We start from the raw sequence: 18,091 nt of genomic DNA, 5'->3' as shown, positions 1-18,091 counted from the left end.
ACATATATATATATATATAAATAAATTTTTCCCCCTTGGTTTGATAAGCGGATCTTCAGCACATAGCTGTGAAATCAGAGCTGTGGATCCTTGACTAGAACACCCTTTACCTTAGCCAGGGCCTCAGAAATACAGCCATGTGGTTCTAAAAGTCTGCACCTGGCTGACACAAATTCATGTGCCCTGCATAAAAGCCCTTCAAGACTTCTGTGATCCCTAGAGAAGGGTCACAACTCAACACGCGTGGCCCCGCCTCAGGCTCAGGAGACAGGCTACAACAGGCTTCCGACTCTGTTAATTCTCTGAAGCTCAGAGGGGCTGAACTGCAGTAGCCTCCTACTTCTGACTTCACTTGAAAAGGCCCTTGTTCCTTGCTTTCACTCACTGCCATGCACTGAGAAGTGAGCACTTCTTTCTACGAAGCAGTCTCTATTCCTTACATGTGCAATATGCCTACAATGACTCACACAGCAGCATCAGACCCAGAACAGAAGGCACAAGAAAGGGCAGACAAATGGGAAGAATTGTGCCAGTCACGGAGAGGCACTATGCTAGACCAGATCCAAGGCCACCAAGTCCACTCTGCTGGCAAGCTGGCTTCTTTTGCTTGCCAGGAAGCCAGTCCTGGGGAGCAGATCGATGCCCAGGTCCCAAGAAAGCGGGGACCAGATCCAAGAGACTTTAAAGGCAGAATTGTTAGTTATACTCAAGCCAGAGTCAACATCTGCTAATATTCTCATTAAGTATTTCTTAAGGGGGAAAAGGGTAGAAATCTGATTCTGAATAGTCAGGGAGTTGAATACATCTTTTATCTGAGACCCTCACTATAAGTACAGAATGAGACACTGACTCTGCGCCCAGACCCACTGTGGTCCCCGGTTAATGACTAAGATAACACAGCAACATGAACAAATGTTTTATTGGCATGTTCAGTGTTGTAAACAGCATCTTGCATGAAAAAATTTTACCAAAACCTTTTATTGACTTTTATAAATTAGATAGTATTTCAAAGTTTATTTGGAATTCTACTCTTTGACACTGTACTTGGCAGAGCAGAAGCAGCCTGCTGACTCCAGCGCACTCTGCGATGAATCATGTGGCACCAGGTCTGCACCAAGGCCCCCGAGAAACTATTCCATACGATGGGCAGATGGTTCCCCAAGTTAAACTACAGAACTACAAACTGACTCTTAAAAATTAAAACGGGACTTTACAGGCATTCTAGAAGACTCAAACTTGAAGCAATTCTTTGAAAATAAATGTACAGAGAAAAGATCTTGAAGCTACTGAACAGAGAACCCTCATTAACAAGCAAATACATCCTATGGCGTTCAATGAGGAGTACACAGACGGACTGCTAGGCTTCAGGGTACACAATGTGCATGACGGATGAGAGGCAAAGAGCCTTGGCAGACAGCAGAGCTGCAGCCGGGAGAACTCAACAGGGCCGCTGTATTTACACGCCGAGTGAAGGAAGGAGACATTCTCTATATCCACAGCTTACAGTTGGTTCTAGTCACAAACCTGTAGCAGCTGAGCACAACTACTGGGCATGGCCCAAGGACACAGATGTTGGGCTGTCTCCCTAAGGTTCTTAATACTTTGCAAAAAGTCAAACAAAATAACACACCTTCCTAATTCCTCTGTGGGCTACGCTGGTTCTAACAACTCCTTCCACTCCTCTTTGCTGCTTTTCAAAAGTCAACACAGTTGCATTTGCTTCAGAACTGTCAATGAGGTAATGTGTGTATCAATGAAATAAACAGAAGATTCATTCATTCATGGCCTTTGCACAGCTTTTATTATTAAGCTATGAGCATCCTGTTTGAGGCTAGTTTTACTAGCGGCTATGTGCACATTTGTCCGCAATCAATGAATCTACTTGTCCCCCTCCCTTCATAGTAGCAGGCTTTGCTTGTTTCTCTTGCACATCCTTGGCTTTACAGTACATCTGACCATAGTGCACAACATGATTCCAAGTCAAGACAGTGGCCCACTGGGCACTGAGCTTCTGATTGGTGAAGGGCGGTCCAATCAGTGCTGGTGTCATGGGGTTACCAAACCATGTCCGGCCAAAATGGCACTACCCAGCAGTAGTGAACCATCTACTTAAAGAGCCCTCAGGGGAAAGGCTGCACTGGCGGTCAGTCTTGAGCTACGTCTTTATTTGGCGCCCCATCCAGGTAGATCTTGAGTGCTTTCTCTTTGCGAGGGGAGTATGTCACACGATGTCCCGTCTTCTGCAGTCGGCTGCTTTCCTTTTTCATCAGTTCATTCCTTTGCTCATCTGTCAATTCCATTACTTCTTCTGTTCTATCCCTGTAAGTAACACACAAATGCATCAGTCCCGCTGGCCCCTGCCCTGTTCACTTACATCTCAATACTCTGGCGCTCTCCCTCTCGCTCTGACACACCAGGATGCACAAGGTTGCTAATGGGAATCACATGTGCACAGAATTCATTTCTTAAAATGGCACAGAATCAACTCATGTTATTATCAGACGTATACAATCTACTTACAATAGACAATAGCTCCAGGAAATAGCCTGGATTCTTAGCAAAGACAGCACTGTTACCATTCAAAAGCTATTTTCCTTTGTATGTGTGCTGTCCAACATAGTAGCTAGAGAGCATCTGAAGTGTGTCTTGTCCACATGGAGCCATGGTGGGAATGATACACAGCATCTTTTAGATATCTATAAGTGAAGGGATGAAAGCTACCCCATAATGATGTCAGTGGCATGCTGTACTAACATTTTGTATGCACTGGATTAAAAGAATTTCTTGCAATTACAATAAATTTCATTGGTTTCTTTTTCATATTTATTTGTTATGTGTTATTGTGAATGGGTACATATGTGTTATGGCATGTATATGAAGGTCAGAGGACAATTTGGGGGGTTGGTTCTCTCCTTTCACCACTGAGTTCTAGGACGGCAAGTGCCTTTACCTGCTAGGTCATCTTGTCTGTCTTCCCTCACGACTTCCTTCTTTGGATGGGGAGGGGGTGGTTTAAATAGGGTCTCATGCAGCCTAGGCTTTGCTACACTGGCTCTGAGCCCTGGTCTTGCCTTACTTCTCTGTCGTGTGGCAGCACATGATGTTTTTTTCCTGATTTAACTAAGGTACTTCAAGCTGACGTCTATCACTCACTGTATTTCTACTGCTCGGTGCTATTGTATCAACGGCACTGTAAAGATACAACACCACAAATACATCAGCACTAGCAGCAACAAAAGCACTGTACCTTACCTATAAAATATGACGGCACCATCATCACAGATATAAAGAGGCCACACATTCAAGGTAGAGACTTTAGGGTTCCAGTCCAAATCTTGATGAATATCAAGGACAGAAATATCACAGGGGAAGGTTCCCCTACCCTGAGGAGAGAAAGAGTGACTGCGTGAATCACACCTTGAACCACACCTGCAGTACAGCAGCCCCGGGGTGCAAACATTCTGAGGCTTTACCTTGGCAAATTCAATGTCTTCCAAAGGAATCCCACTGATTTCACTCAGCTAGGAAAAAAAGTCACATATAAGTTATTTAAAAATAATTTTCTCAAAGAAGTTATTTTCCTTTTCTTCTGAAACAAAATGAGGATCTGAAAGTAATGTATTTCATATTCAAAAATTAGAAGCAGACAGTACAATCCACTTCTCTGCCCACCTTTTAAACACATGCCCCTAGAAATGGCAGCACACTCCTTCCAGACTCACCTCTACACTCACCACACCACACATTTCTAATAGCACAACATTCTACTCTGAGCCATCTCGACACTCACTGCACAGGGCCAATGTGGAAACAGAGTCCAGAGTAACCTCGGGGATCCCACTGCAGAGTGCGCACTTCTGCTCCCCTGAGAAGCTGACAGCAGCTAGACAACACCTGTCACTCTGAGAACTGACCACAGCGGTACAGTCTTGCCCATCGTCCCCAAAGCTGGACAAGTCAATTTTCTAAGTTTTTGATTTTCTAAATCCTCACCCAGTGAAGAGTTCAAAAGGAGGCCATTCTTTGCTTTTGTTTTTCTTCTACCAATTGCCTGCTTACGTCCTTTGCCCACCTTAAGATTAAGCTGCTTATGTTCTCTTTGGTAAGACAGTGGCTGCTTTTCAACAAGGGGCATTAGTAAGTGTGGCAAATGCCTTTGATCGCAATGCTGAGAGACACAGGCCAGCTGAGTTCAAGGCCAGCCTAGTCTACAGAGTAAGACCCCATCTCAGCCAAACCAAATCCCCTACCACAGGGGCATCATGTTCCACACAAATTTCAAATACTTTCTTGTCTTTTAGCTATGTTTGTAAGCTCACAATTGTCACTTGGGGTCACATGGAACCTTTATGTGGTGTATCCTTTCTCTGGTTTTTAGTACTATGGTCAGAAGTATTTTTCTCCAAATATTTAAAAACCACATGTATCATTTTCCTTTATTTCATATATAAATATATTTAGAATTATTTGAGGAATTAAACCCAGGGCCTTGCACATGCCAGGCAACTACAACTGAGTTACTTCTTAAAGTGTGGGAACTTCAGGCATGTACTATGGGAATTAAAGGTTTTTAAAAAATGCCCACTGAAGTAGTACCACTGATGGGGAAGGCAAGTCCCCTCCCCTAGACACCTTAATTGCTGTAAAATGCAAAGCACATCTTCATTCTCTATTCAACTCCCTTTAAGAGCCAACCATGCCGAAGTCTGTTTCGCTTCTGTGAACAGATGCCATAAGGTATGTTCAGGGTAGTATGGCCTCTATTCAATGCTCTTTCCTTTGTTTATTTAGTCATACAGCTAATTTTAAACAGAACAATGTTGGCAAAATAATGAAAAGTGAAGGTTCTTCTCTAGACAAATGAAACAAAGTAATTTCAAAATATATGGAGGAGCTCCAAGTGACCCTCCAAGTGTGACAGAGACCAAGGAAGACTCATGCTGTTAGTGGCTGGTGCTTACTTCCTAGGTAACACAGAAAGACATGTACTGCCTCAGAAATGAACTTACCTTCTCTCGAAGCTCATCAACACTATTGCTCTCCAACACAAGCTCCTGGAAGGGATCCAACTTCATCTCCGAAGGCCTCCACCGTCTGGTTAAAATGGCAAGCTGTGACATGGACTTCATCTTCTCCACACCTAAGAACATCCAGGATTATACCAAGCACTCTTTTTTCTCTAAGGGCTTATAATCTTACTTTTCCTGTAGTTCCTAACTAGATAAAAAAATTTAAAGTTTTTGTGTTTGTGTGTGTGCAAGCAAGGGCTCATGGAGGCCAGAAGGTATTGGATTCAACTGAAGCTGAAATTGCAAAAGGTTGTTGAGTTGCCTGATGTGGGTGCTGGGAATCAAACTCACGTCCTCTGAAAGAGCATGTGGAGCTTTTAACCACTGAGCTATTTCTTCAGTTTCTTTGAAAAATTACAAAAATGCATGCAGCATTTGCCTAGTGCCCTAGTAGTTCTTAGATTTCCCAGTTAACTTGTAAAGTAACTGGAAGTTTACCTTATTAAATTTTAGCTATTTTAGATTGGAAACAGCCAGTAAGAAGGAATACTGAATTCTCTAAGAATTATCGTGATCTTATTTTCTAGATTGTAGACACAGACAGAGCTAACTGCTCACTTCAATGTGACCTCCATCCACTCTTCTTCAAGAGTATATAGTTGGTCCTAGTGCTAAAAGTGAAAGTGGGAATTGTGTTGGACACAAGTGCTGCTCCAGGTCACTGTCATGGACCCAGATGCTTGCTCTAAAAGACATAGAGTGCAAGTTTCGAGTAACTCAGATTAGAACCTTATAGTTACGGAATCGAATTAAAAGAAGGTTATTAGGGTGGACCTCAATTCAAGATGACTTTACAAAGGTGGACAAGTTTAGGTACAAACAAGCCTACATGGAGACCACAATGTGGAGATGAAGACGAAGCCAAGCAGAAGATACACCTCCTCCACGAGACCAGGATGGAAGGAAACAGATCCACTAACACCTTGACCTCTAACCTCAGGGAAGACTGAGCTTCTGCCATTGAGCTCTCCTGCTTGCTGGTAGTGTCTGAAATGTCAATGGCCACTAACTCAGCTCCTCTCAACATCTTTGACACATTTTCAACAGCACATTCTTCTCAACATAAATATGGGACGATTATAAAGAAAATAACAAGAATGTCTCAGAAAACACCAAAAGAATTTCCAGAAAAATAAAAAAAAAATCTAACCTGTAAATTACAATTTTTGTGTAAGAGAAAATGAGAGAAAAGAAGAAATATCAGAAGGGAAAAGACAGAAGGTATCTTCTAAATATAATGCAAACAGCTATGCTAGGGACAAGGAAAGAAAGAAGAGTCTGAGGGACAGGGCAAGGATCATGTCAGTCCCCAGAGCCACAGCCTGAGGCTGACCAGGATAGCACACTGTGGCACTGTACAAGGCACTTGTCACAACTCAACTTGGGATCAGGCTTCTATGGTATTTCTAACTGATATTTCTCCATAAAACAATGACAATACCATCAAGAACTTCCAGGAAAACTTCCCAGTTGCTAGAAATATTAATATCTTCTTCATAAATATGATAATCCAAAAAAACAGTGCCAGGATTCTTCCATGTTTTCTTCCTTAGACGAAACCTAAAGATAAAACAATACACTGACAACTGCTATAATTTGAAGTATTTAACTAAAAAAGTTACATTAATTGACACCCAAAATCAACTGTGTTTAAGGTATAAAATAATGATTACTCATTAAGATTTAGGGGAAGTGATGCAGAAACCCAGCCTCTAGCACATCACATTCTGTATTCTTAGGGAAAGGAGAAGTCTAGCAGGCTGCTTCATGCCCCCAATCCTTGGCTCCACGGTGGGAGAAAGGCATAGCAGCATGAGAGCGGTTGGCACTGGGGCCGCACTTACCTGTCGATGCTGAGGTCTAAGCCACACTGCTCCCTGAGTTGAGGAATCAGCTCCTCTTTCGATTGCCGCACAGTCATGCCTTTAGCAAATACGGCGTCTAGCAGAAACTTGCATGGCTAGGAATGAAACACATGATCAGAGTTTGTGTCACAGTGAAGCAAGGGTTAGGAAGAGGCATTATTTGTGCTGGGTAGTATGACAAGGAAGGGCCTGAGTTTTAGGTTCTGTCTCCTTGTTCCTAGTATTAATCCCATAATTTATAAGTTCAGTGGATGTGAGCAGCCTTGCTTAATGGCCTAAGCCTCAGTTTCCTCATCTATAAACTGGGGACATAGCCTCCTTTCAGAGTTATCATGATGATTAATTAGGATAATGCATTCGTATTTATAATACAACTATGATTATTTTAAAAGTAAAAGGCACAGTTCCATGGATTACAATAAAAGAATATGTACTCAATCTCCCAACATATAATAAGACTCAGAGGAGGCATGTGAGTGAAAATAGGTGACTGATAAAACACTGTTCAATTAATAAAGGCATTGTATAAAAAGTTCAGAGCTTTCCTATTTGTCTAGCTCTCTATATAGAATATACGAGTATCTCGGAAATATTTCTTATCCTTTGGGTCCAACTCTTAAGCATGAGATGAACTGAAATATTCTGATTACTTCCTAAAGAAGCCTGCTCAGAGCCTTTATCCAGCATTTGAACTGTGTGAGCTTGAGCAGGTTACTTAACTTCTCTGTGTTGGCTCTTCATCTACAGATTGGGAATACTAAACAGGACTTAGACCAGAGAGATAACTGATGGGGTTCAGCTGAGTTTTTGCAGGAAGCAATGTAACAGAACATACCAGTGATGCCTCTAAACCCATAATGACCTTGGACACAGAAGGCACTCACATAGGCCAGCCACTACTGCCTTCTAGTACAGTGTCATCCTTCCCCAGAAAGCAACCATGCATTTCCTTTTCAATGCAGATAAACCCTTACTCCAGCAGTGTGACAACACATCACAGGGCTAATTCATGGTTGCCTGCTTTGTAAATATGACCTCATTGGGTATACTGGCTGGTTTCGTGTCAACTTTATACAAGCTAGAGTCATCAGAGAGGGAGCCTCAGTCAAGGAAATGCCTCCATGAGATCTAGCTGCAAGCCAGTAAGTAGCACTCCTCCATGGCTTCTGTATTAGCTCCTGCCTCCAGGTTCCTGCCCTGTTTGAGTTCCTGTCCTGACTTCCTTTGATAAAGAACAGCAATATGGAAGGGTAATTAAGCCAAATAAACCCTTTCCTCTCCAACTTGCTTTTTGGTCATGGTGTTTGTTGCAACAATAGAAGCCCTACCTAAGACATTGAGACACAGGCTACTTTTGTACTATCCTAGCAGAAGTGAGTACTGTAGAAGAGATAAACGACTAGAAGCCATCTCTACCCTTAGGTGGTGTTGGTTCCCTTCTATGTCACTCACCTCTTGCTCATTGACTAAGAGCTGGCACACTTTAACTCTGTACTCTCCCTTCTTCAGTGCTCTCCCCAGTCGGATTGTGATCTATAAATCAAGAATATTCTTTGAGATGAACTGCCTCAGCAGAACAACCTAGGCTCACTCTGCTGTTTCCCCATCCTCTATCTCCTGGGCTCCCGGAGAGCAGGTGCGCCTTCACCCCTGACTCCACAGCACTATAACTACAGCTGACACACAGTTCACATTTAACCATGCCTGTTGGATGAACAAGCAAAAGACAATGTAAACACCCAGTAGCTGCCAGCCTCCCATCCTGGGGGCTTTCCTACGTGTTACTGAGAGGACTCTAAGGTGCTCTCAAACCCATTCTTAGATGGACCAATTCTACAAGGGTTATTGCAATCAACCTTATTGTCATCTGAAAATGATGAAAGGGTCTCATTCAACCGGACGGTCTCAAACTCTTGATTGCTGGTGTACACTCGAAAAACCTTGAAGTGAGAGGAGAGGACTCCAACAAAAGGCTCTAAATGCTGTTTGAAAGCTGCCAGGGTGATTCTCTTATCAACATGCACCATCAACCCTAAGTATAAAAACCAAACAAAACAGGAACAAAAATGTGAAAGCAGCCCCTTGAGTGTTAAGTAAAACAGACCACATTTCTTATACTGTCAGCAGGAAAAAGACTCTCTTCTTTTGACTAGATTTTTAGGTAATAACACGGAATAAAACAGCAAAACAAAATATAAACAACCCAGGTGCAAGCCGAGGACTTGACAGGTGTAATCTAGCAAACTTCTAGTGTAGGGGTTCTCGAAATTCCCAAAGCTGTGACCCTTTGATACAGTTCCTCATGTTGTGGTGACCCCCAACCATCAAATTATGACATTGCTACTTCATAACTGTCATTTTGCTGCTGTTACAGATCATAATGGAGATTATATTTTCTGATGGTCTTGGGCAACTTTTGGATGGTTCATTTGACTGTCCCCACAGGTTGAGAACTACTGCTCTAGGGTGACTCTTAAAGCACAAACGTTTCCACTTTCACACAGTACCAGTTCTGACCCTCTGCTCACTAGCCACAGGTAGCAGGGAACCACTGGCTTCCATCCCCATTTTGCATGAAAGCACAGTAGCACAGTGCTGTGTGAATTCAATGAGCCCACACATTTAGAAAGCTTTTAGCACAGATCTATAGTCAGATCTATAGCAGCTGTGTCAAAATCTGTTAGCAATATTGTCTGGAATAAGTCTGAGATTTCTACTAGGAAAAAATCTTTGGACTAGCACACTGAGGTGCATATTTATAATGTGGTTGAGCTGCAGCACGACTGTGTGTAAATAATGCATTGTTCTCACCTCTTCCAGGCTTAAACTGAAACTTTCTTGGCATTCTAATAGGATTATCTCTTGTAAACTTTTTTTTTTTTTTTTGATACACGGTTATGTAGCCCTGGCTGATCTGGAATTCAAGAGCTCTGGTTCAATGTTGAGATTAAAGGTGTGTGCCACCATGTCTGGCCAATAAGTTATTTTCTATATTTCTTCCTGATACCTATGTCCTTCAGCCCTCTGTGCCTTGTATGAATGCATCTAGCTATTCTGGTCTTCACGGTTTGGCACACGTGGTTGCAGGCCTAACTTCTCTGTCTTTTTCTCTTGTAATAAGGTAACAAACCCAAAAGCAGTCTTGTTGACAGGCTGTCCTTCAACAACACTAAGGCTCCCTGGTTTGTAGGCTTCCTTTCAACTTTACAAAAGGCCATAAACACACTGGCTTACATTATCAGGCCAGCGGAACTGGCTGGATGAAACATTCTGAATTTTTTTTCAGGTAAATTAATCTTCATTGACTACTTTCCTGGTCATAAAACAGGTATCAGCGCATGTAAGGAGTATAAACTAGGAGAAAATATGGACAGTGATGAGTTTGGTCTTACTATGCAACATTTGAGCGCAGTTTTGTTTTATTTTTTCAACTGCCTAGAACTCTAGGTGTTAAGGGATGTCCCCAATTGTTAATCACATGGGAAACAAATTTACATTTGCACTGTTCACAAAGACATTGAAGATTCTGAAGGAGGGGTGTAATGGAAAGTGGTTGAGGGCTTGTATAAAAGGATCCAATCTGAGCCTCAGTTCTCTCATAGGATCCTAGGAGTCAACAAAGACTTGAATACCATTTGGTTCCTTTCTAGCTCCCAGGAGACTCAGCTGTTGGTTACTGATCCAATTTAGTCTGGAGCTAAGCACTAGGTGGTCTGCAGGCTTAGTGTCGGTGACCTGGTTCCTTTCTGTAGCCTGACGTCTCTGCGCTTATGGTTTCAGCAAAGACTCCCTCACTGTCGTGATGAAACTGTTTCAGAGATGACCGTCACACACACCTCTTTCTGCTTATTAAACCAAAGAAAGAAGGCTTACAAGAGAAAAGACAGATTCAGTCTCCTCAAAACAACTTCAAGTATTTTTAGGATACCTAAATTATAGGAAAATACTTCAAAGCATGTGCACTACATTGATTTGCCTTCCTTGTTCATATCTAAGTTCTACAGACTGCAACAATGTCATACCAGGGCAAAGTTACACTAGGACATCGGTTTTGGTGGTTTTGTTTTGTTTTTAACAGAGAGGTAATTAAAATAATTACTCCCTTAAGTAATTCCTGAAGGTGGCTTAAGGATCAGCACCTTAAATGTAGTTCAGTCATTCCCTAGATCAGCTGACAATGTTACGCAGGACATTCTTGGGATGTGGAATTCTTGGTGAGCTAGACCTGACCACTATATATCACTGTGAGTAGTCCAAACTGACAGTGGTAAGTAGATGGTGGCTTACAATCAGAATACCAGAGTGGAATCCTAGGAGTATAACTTAGTAGGAATATGACACCATACAATCGAACCTATTTGAACTAGGTATTTCACCAGAGGAAACAGGTTTCACACAGCTGCTGAGAGGACTATATGAATTCACTCACGCAAGCTAATGCATTTCTTGCGGGGGCCCCTGGATGGATACTTAAGTACTAGTACAACACCCTTCTGTCACCATTCTGTCTAGTAGTCTACATTTTTACACTTGAGTTTCTATAAGACAAATAATATGGATGTTAAAGGATTCTGGTGTTAGTTATAGCTCATTAGTTAAAAATCTATGCACTTCTATTACTCATTATTTTCATTTAAAAAACAAGACTTTTCATTTTGAGACTGTCTTTTCTTTCTTTTCAGAAAACACTTTCCCATGTACTGACTTCTCTCTCTATGTATAAGGGGACATAAAGTGTACGTGGAGGTCAGAGGGCAACCTGTACGAACTGGTTCTTTCCGTTCGCCATGTGGGCCCTGGGGATCAAACTCAGGTCATCAGGGCTCAGCAGGAATCATGTTTGGCTGATGGGCTATCTCACTGGGCCAAATCTCCTCTTTGTGTATGTGCACACACATGTGTGCAAGTCTGCAGATCGTGTGTGCTAGTGCTTGTGAAGGCCAGAGAGTACTACGCCTTTGGAGCCTGCTCTTTTGTTTTTGAGTCAGAACTTCTCATTGGTCTGGAGCTAGTGAAGTAGTCTGTCTGTCTGTCTGTTCCAAGAGTCCTAGGGATTTGCCTGTCTCAGCCTTCCTAAAGCTGGGACTGTAAGTGCAAGTAGATACCTCTTTGTTTGTCCTTACATAGGCTTTCAGTACTGAACTCAGGTCTTCACGTCTGCAAGGCAAGCACTTAACTGACAGGGTGTCTCTTCTCATTCTACTTCTAATAGCTGTACAGGGCCTGACATCTAGGGATTCTTTTCCAAAGATAAAGGAACCATGCACATTCAAAAAGAAGCCTTATAGGGACTGGGAAGCTGGCTCAGCAGTTAAGAGGCCTGCTGCTACTGCAGAGGCCCAGTTGCCATGTAAGGCAGCTTGCAACCACCTGTAATTCCAGTTTCAGGGGATCTGATTTCCATTTCTGGACTCCTCAGACACCCCACACATATACGAATATATATATATATCCTCCCCCAACAAAAGCAAAAAAAAAAAAATCTTAAAAAAAAGAGAAGCCTTTTTCTTTGTGGCAGTCCTGCTGCTCACTGTACAGATGTTTTCTATGTATGCTCTTCTGCCAGACCTCCATCCTCTGTGAGCTTCAGCTTTCTACTCTGTCCAATGGAGGACACTAGGATTTGCTTTAGTAATTTGGAGACACTTGGAGATATAAGATTTTGAAAACTAAAACCATAAGGGGGTATTAATATATGCTTTGTTTGTGTTTTTTTTTTTTTTTCCCACAGTCTCACTATGTAGCTTAGGATGGCCTATAACTCCTAGAGATCTTCCTGCCTCTGCCATCCTCAGTGCTGGGATAAGAGGCCCATGCCACCAAGCTAGACTAATACACGATTTGTTAAAGATAATGCTGATAAGCATTTCACTTTCAGCTACTTCCTATTCATATCTAGGGAAAGAAGTGTATCTTGACTCGAGCTTTCTTGTTAACTGTCTAGGTAGCTTTAGCCAGTGGTTGTGTAAAAGCCCTTCCCAAAAGTTCTTTTTACATCTCATTCGGTTCTACATTGTGGGCGTCTCTATTGTTACTGCCTACCTCAAATGCTTATACTAACAAATCTCTCTCTCTTCTTCGGTTTTTTTGAGATAGGGTTTCTCTGTGTAACACCCTGGCTGTCCTGAACTTGCTCTGTAGAACAGACTGGCTTCCAGCTCACAAGAGATCCTCCCTCCTCAGTCTCCTGAGTTCTGGGATTAAAGGCTTATGCAACAATGTCCCAGTTACAGATCTCTTCCTTCCTTCCTTTTTTTTTTTTTTTTTTTGAGATCTGTAACATTCAGAAATGCAGTTTGTCTCTTGCCTACTAACAAATTAGCAAAATTAAATTAGCAAAGTAAAAGGGTTGGAATATGGCTTGATGGTAAAGCACTGAGTTCCACTCCCATCAGAAAAAAAAAAGATCGAGGTAACAAATGAACCCTCACCCTCAAACCTCCTTTCTTTTGCCTTGCATATGGATATTTAAAGGATGTGGGAAAGTTTGCTTTGGGACACAGAAAAGAGATATATTCAAACAATACAGCCTATTGCCACTGCTCTTGGTTACCTTTTATAACTTGATACTAAGACCCTATTGCTAAATATAGCACATATTTGAGTTATAGGACATGGAGAAATCAAGCTAGTACCTATCTGGAAGTTTCTTCTCTATTGGCTAACTTTCAAAAGGCTGGGAGGTTTTATGCATGCTACTGGGGGAGAAAAATAATCAGTTGTCTTACCCACTTGGCAAACCTGGTGAGCTACAAGAAGGACAGGCCCAGCAAGTTTTGCCCAGGTACTACAGCAGCGCATATTAATGGGAATAACTACTTCCTGATTAGACTAAGGACTGCTCCACGTGACAGAACTCACATTTGGGACCATTAAGTGGGGCAAAGCCCAGTTGCTGACTGGGTCACAGGCCCTAAGGGACTATTACTGTACTAAATGGATATAAACTTCCCTATGTACTTAGAACTTTATACTCATGGAGTAGTAACATCTCTCGACCTTCATCAGAGTAGATTCTTTTTTGCAATAGATGGCAATTAATGAAGAACCACAAGTGGTCATTGTGGGAGAATGAAGGACTATGGAGTACTCTCTCCAAGGCTCAGGAACACTGCAGAAGAGGAGATACTAAAAATTTAAGAGCCAGAGGCAGTAGATGTTTGTAGTAATACATAAAAACAGTATTTGCTAGATGTGACGAGGCCATTGCACACATGGTTGTGACTGCATGCACAAGACCTGTATAAGACCTGTACACAACCAAAATCCCAGCACAGATGGGCAGGGTTCACAGTCCCAACCCCAGTTGAGGAGCTGCTGGCAACTGATATCCGCTGGAGAATGAAGAATCAAGTTTTCTTTTTTTTTTTTTTTTTTTTTTTGGTTCTTTTTTCGGAGCTGGGGACCGAACCCAGGGCCTTGCGCTTCCTAGGTAAGCGCTCTACCACTGAGCTAAATCCCCAGCCCCTGAATCAAGTTTTCTTAAGAGATTTAGTCCCTGAGAGGTGAGGCTACTCATGCTCCAGCAGATGGCCCTATAGCCACGCACATATAGACAGCACCATGTGAACTCAATGTGTTTAACATAGCACATGAAGTTGGTAGGGAAAAGTGGTGGTGATGGTGGGGGGATAGGGAATAATTGGAGGAAGGGAATAGGGGGTGGATTTAACCAATACACAATGATATGCATATATAAACTTCTTAAACAGAAATAAAATCTTTAAAGTATTTGGCTTCTTTAGCATGGAGAGTACGTGTTACGTTAAAAGTATTCCTTGGCATTCTTCCCTACTACTGGATTCTCTTCCACTTAACTTGATGCAATGACTGCCTAAAGTACTGAACTGCAAATGAACGAAAACTCAATCATCTTACAGTCCATGTCAGGCGGGCTTAGAGCTAAGCACTGGGTTGCTAATCAACGCTGAAGTGAGAAACACTGTTTCAGAGAGCCTTTCTCGCGAGTACATACATTTGTGTCCTTCCCCAGAGCCTTCGTCCGCAGTGTAGGGGTCAGCTTTGAAGTACATGTACTGCATCTCCCCCCTGCTCTTGCCACTCTCATCATATTCACTGTCAGTCCCAGAGTCTTCTTCAGCTGTGTCCCATGTCTCCTTTTTCCCTTCGTTTGCCTTAGTTCTTCTACTACTTGTGATACTGTGAGAATCGAGTCCATTGGCCAAAGGAATCTGAGCGCTGTCTGCATTGCACAAAGTGTCGCTGCTGTGACTAGAGCTAAGAATATCGCTGTCTACCGAACTTGTACTCCGGTCATTATTCACATCTGAGTCTGAGCGTTCTTCAGACTGAAAGTTTTCTGGGTCAGAAGTCTGAATGTGTTGTTCAAGTTCTCGATTATCCACAGAGGTGGAAGAGCCCCTCTCATTGAGAGGGGATTCAATATTCTCAAAGTCACTTGTCTCAGTGCTTTTGCTGCTGTCTCCGTTGTCCCCATCCTGCTGCTGCTGCAGTGACAGGCTTTTGAGTTTTTCAGTGCTCTCTTCTAGAATGGCATCCACAGACTTTAAACTTCCTGCAGGTCCCTTGGCTCTTTCACAGTCATCGTCCACATTACCAGAATCCCCTCCAGCTTTCTGGTATGCTGTCCTTTTCGAATAAGACCCTGGAGATTGTTCAGGCAGCAAAACAAATAACCGGATTGTATTTGCATGTCGATCCAGGAGTTTCCACAAGTGGGAGTCTGTGAAGGCTGCCTGGTGATCTACTGTCTCAGAGCTTTCAACAAACACCTAAACAGTAAATGAGAGGGTTACACTCCGTACTACGTTAGTAGCATTCTTATTATTCATAAGCACATCTTACCAACGAAAGACAGCATACTGTATGTCATAAGATCTCTGACATTATCCATAAATTTGACCAGACATGGTAATACTCTCCCAATCTCAGTAGTTGGAAAATAGAGGCAGGATAACTGTCATAGGCTAGCCTGTACTACGTAATGAGTTCAAGGCCAGGGAAGGACAAACACAAGACACTGTCTCCAAAAAACAGAGCAAAGCAAGGCAAAGCTAAGCTAAGCAAAGCAAAGCAAAGCAAAGCAGAGCAAAGCAAGGCTTAACCACAGATTTGACAATTAACAGTATGTTGGGTTTTGCATAAAAACCTATTACCATTTAATAAATATTACAGATTCACGTTATTAGTTAACCATTTATGGAAAAAAGTTGGGGAAAGGATTGTTCTGGCGCTCTTTACCCAAATTATCATTATCATGGTTTAAACATTTTACTGTGCACATGTGTGTATATGTGTATGGGTGTGCAGTACACATACAGAGTTCAGAAAAAACTTAAGGTAGTCAATTCTCTCTCTGCTATATATGTCCATGGGATCAAATTTAGGTTGTCTGGCTTGGCCACAGCATTTCTTATCTGATGAGTGCTCTTGCCAGTACACAGATTGCATTTTATTAACACACACACACACACACACACACACACACACACACACACACACACACACTACAATACAGAATTAGTAAAATGATATTAAATTACATGTATTAAGTACAGATGCACCAAAATGAATGAATGGAAAGTGTGATAATAGAGGATAGCCAAGGAGGAAAAATCTGGACGAACCACACCATGAAGCAAGCCATGGTAGTGATGGCACACAGAGCAGGCAAAGGGGCCAAGGGTGGGGAGTCTCATACGTACACCTTTGACTTGGTGTGAAGGACTGTCTTAACAGGGAACTCAAAGATGGAAATGAGGGAGACAGTCATGAGGAGACTCAATCAAGAAGGCTCAGAAAGGTGGGTCAAACCAGAGTTTGACAAGTAAATCGTGTGGGAAACAGGAAAAAGTGCTCCTGGGCAGAGGGAAAAGGAGCAGCATTGAGGCATAGAAAGAAGCCCGACTGGATGGCAAACGATGGAAATTTGGGCTCCAGGCAGAGAGGGACAGTATGCTGCAACCAAGCTTACAGTCAATATTCGGCTTTACCCAACTTGTGCCCGCCCGGCCGCCCGCCTGCATACAAGACTCAATGAGAAGATAAAGACATGCCTTGTTACTTCTAAAGAAGCCCTCAGCCTTCAGGGTCTTGCTGGGCATGCTGAGCAGGCGCAGGTCGTTGTAGCAGCGCTCCAGCACGATCCTCATGGGTTCTGCAGGTAAGTGTGTGGCCTGCAACAAGAGTGTCAGTATACAGTGTGCTTCCAACAGAATTTTACCTGGACGTAGACACTTCAGAAGAGAAGACATGTGAAGTTCCTCAAGCTGAGGCCAGCAGGACCCTATGTGCCAATCCCAATACCCACCCTGAGCCCTCAGAAGAACTGTCAGAGAAAAATAATTTTAAGTAGAGATTTAACAATTTTTGGTTACTCAAAGGAAAAACTCTTAATCATCTTCATATTACTTATGTTATAAACTGGAACAAAGTAACACTTTCTAACTTTCAAGGCTTTTGCTTTTGACAAAACTCTGTGACTGCACTTGTTCTTTAAACATTTCCCCAATGAGGGTTATTAGCTTCATCACAGTGGGCTACTATTCTGTCTTGTCTTCTTTTTAATTTTTTTAATCCAATATCAATGCTTATATTTTGCATTGGACTGAATGTTTGCATGTGGCACTTATTTTAAATGTATAGAGTCATATAATCACCTACTATGCGTGTGTGCACAAGTTAGCCATCAGGTACTATAGCACACTATGATGTTATAACTGGCAACAGTGATAGAAGTATTTTAGCTTGCTGCTTAAACACAGTAACGGCTATCAAACCTGACAGACCTCACAAGATCTCTCACAACCAGAACACTTACTGATGGTTACGACACCCCTGTTCCACAGGAATTAAAATCCCATGGTCTAGTCCACTTGTCCAAAGAGACCCAATGTTTTGATCGTCTCATTCCAACTCAAACATTCAGAACTGGCCTATTCTCTGAGCTACTTTTAATCCATTACCTTCTTCCTGTTAAGTCTGCTTTGCTACCTCATGTTGCAATTAACATGTCACTAAGCCAGAGTGTAAGCACACATACCATAAAATAAATAAATGCAATAAAAACTTTTTTAGGATGGGGTGTGGTGGTGCACACCTTTCATCCCAACACTCAGGAGGTAGATGTAGGCAGATATAAGTATCTACTGAGTTCAAGACGAGCCTGGTCTACAT

The 18,091-nt window shown here is 42.3% G+C and overlaps 1 protein-coding gene across 10 annotated transcripts in view; it reads right to left on the bottom strand.

Moving 5' to 3' along the window:
• Window positions 1-901: 901 nt before the first annotated feature.
• The window catches only part of Usp47 (ubiquitin specific peptidase 47), an 83,271-nt gene continuing 66,081 nt past the window's right edge, over window positions 902-18,091 (bottom strand). For all 10 annotated transcript variants that reach the window (XM_087559253.1, XM_087559272.1, NM_001107542.2 and 7 more), the window contains 10 exon segments: window positions 16,972-17,091; window positions 14,910-15,687; window positions 8,791-8,966; window positions 8,387-8,467; window positions 6,914-7,029; window positions 6,511-6,629; window positions 5,010-5,140; window positions 3,474-3,521; window positions 3,253-3,383; window positions 902-2,319 (listed from right to left, as the gene is read on the bottom strand). In XM_087559253.1, coding sequence (XP_087415379.1) covers window positions 2,145-2,319; window positions 3,253-3,383; window positions 3,474-3,521; window positions 5,010-5,140; window positions 6,511-6,629; window positions 6,914-7,029; window positions 8,387-8,467; window positions 8,791-8,966; window positions 14,910-15,687; window positions 16,972-17,091 — 1,875 coding nt within the window. In that variant the 3' untranslated portion in view covers window positions 902-2,144.

The sequence above is a fragment of the Rattus norvegicus genome, chromosome 1, assembly GCF_021556685.1.
Source record: "Rattus norvegicus strain SHRSP/BbbUtx chromosome 1, alternate assembly SHRSP_T2T, whole genome shotgun sequence".
In the NCBI taxonomy this organism is placed as follows: Eukaryota; Metazoa; Chordata; class Mammalia; order Rodentia; family Muridae; genus Rattus; species Rattus norvegicus.
This window is presented reverse-complemented; position numbering and strand designations above follow the sequence as displayed.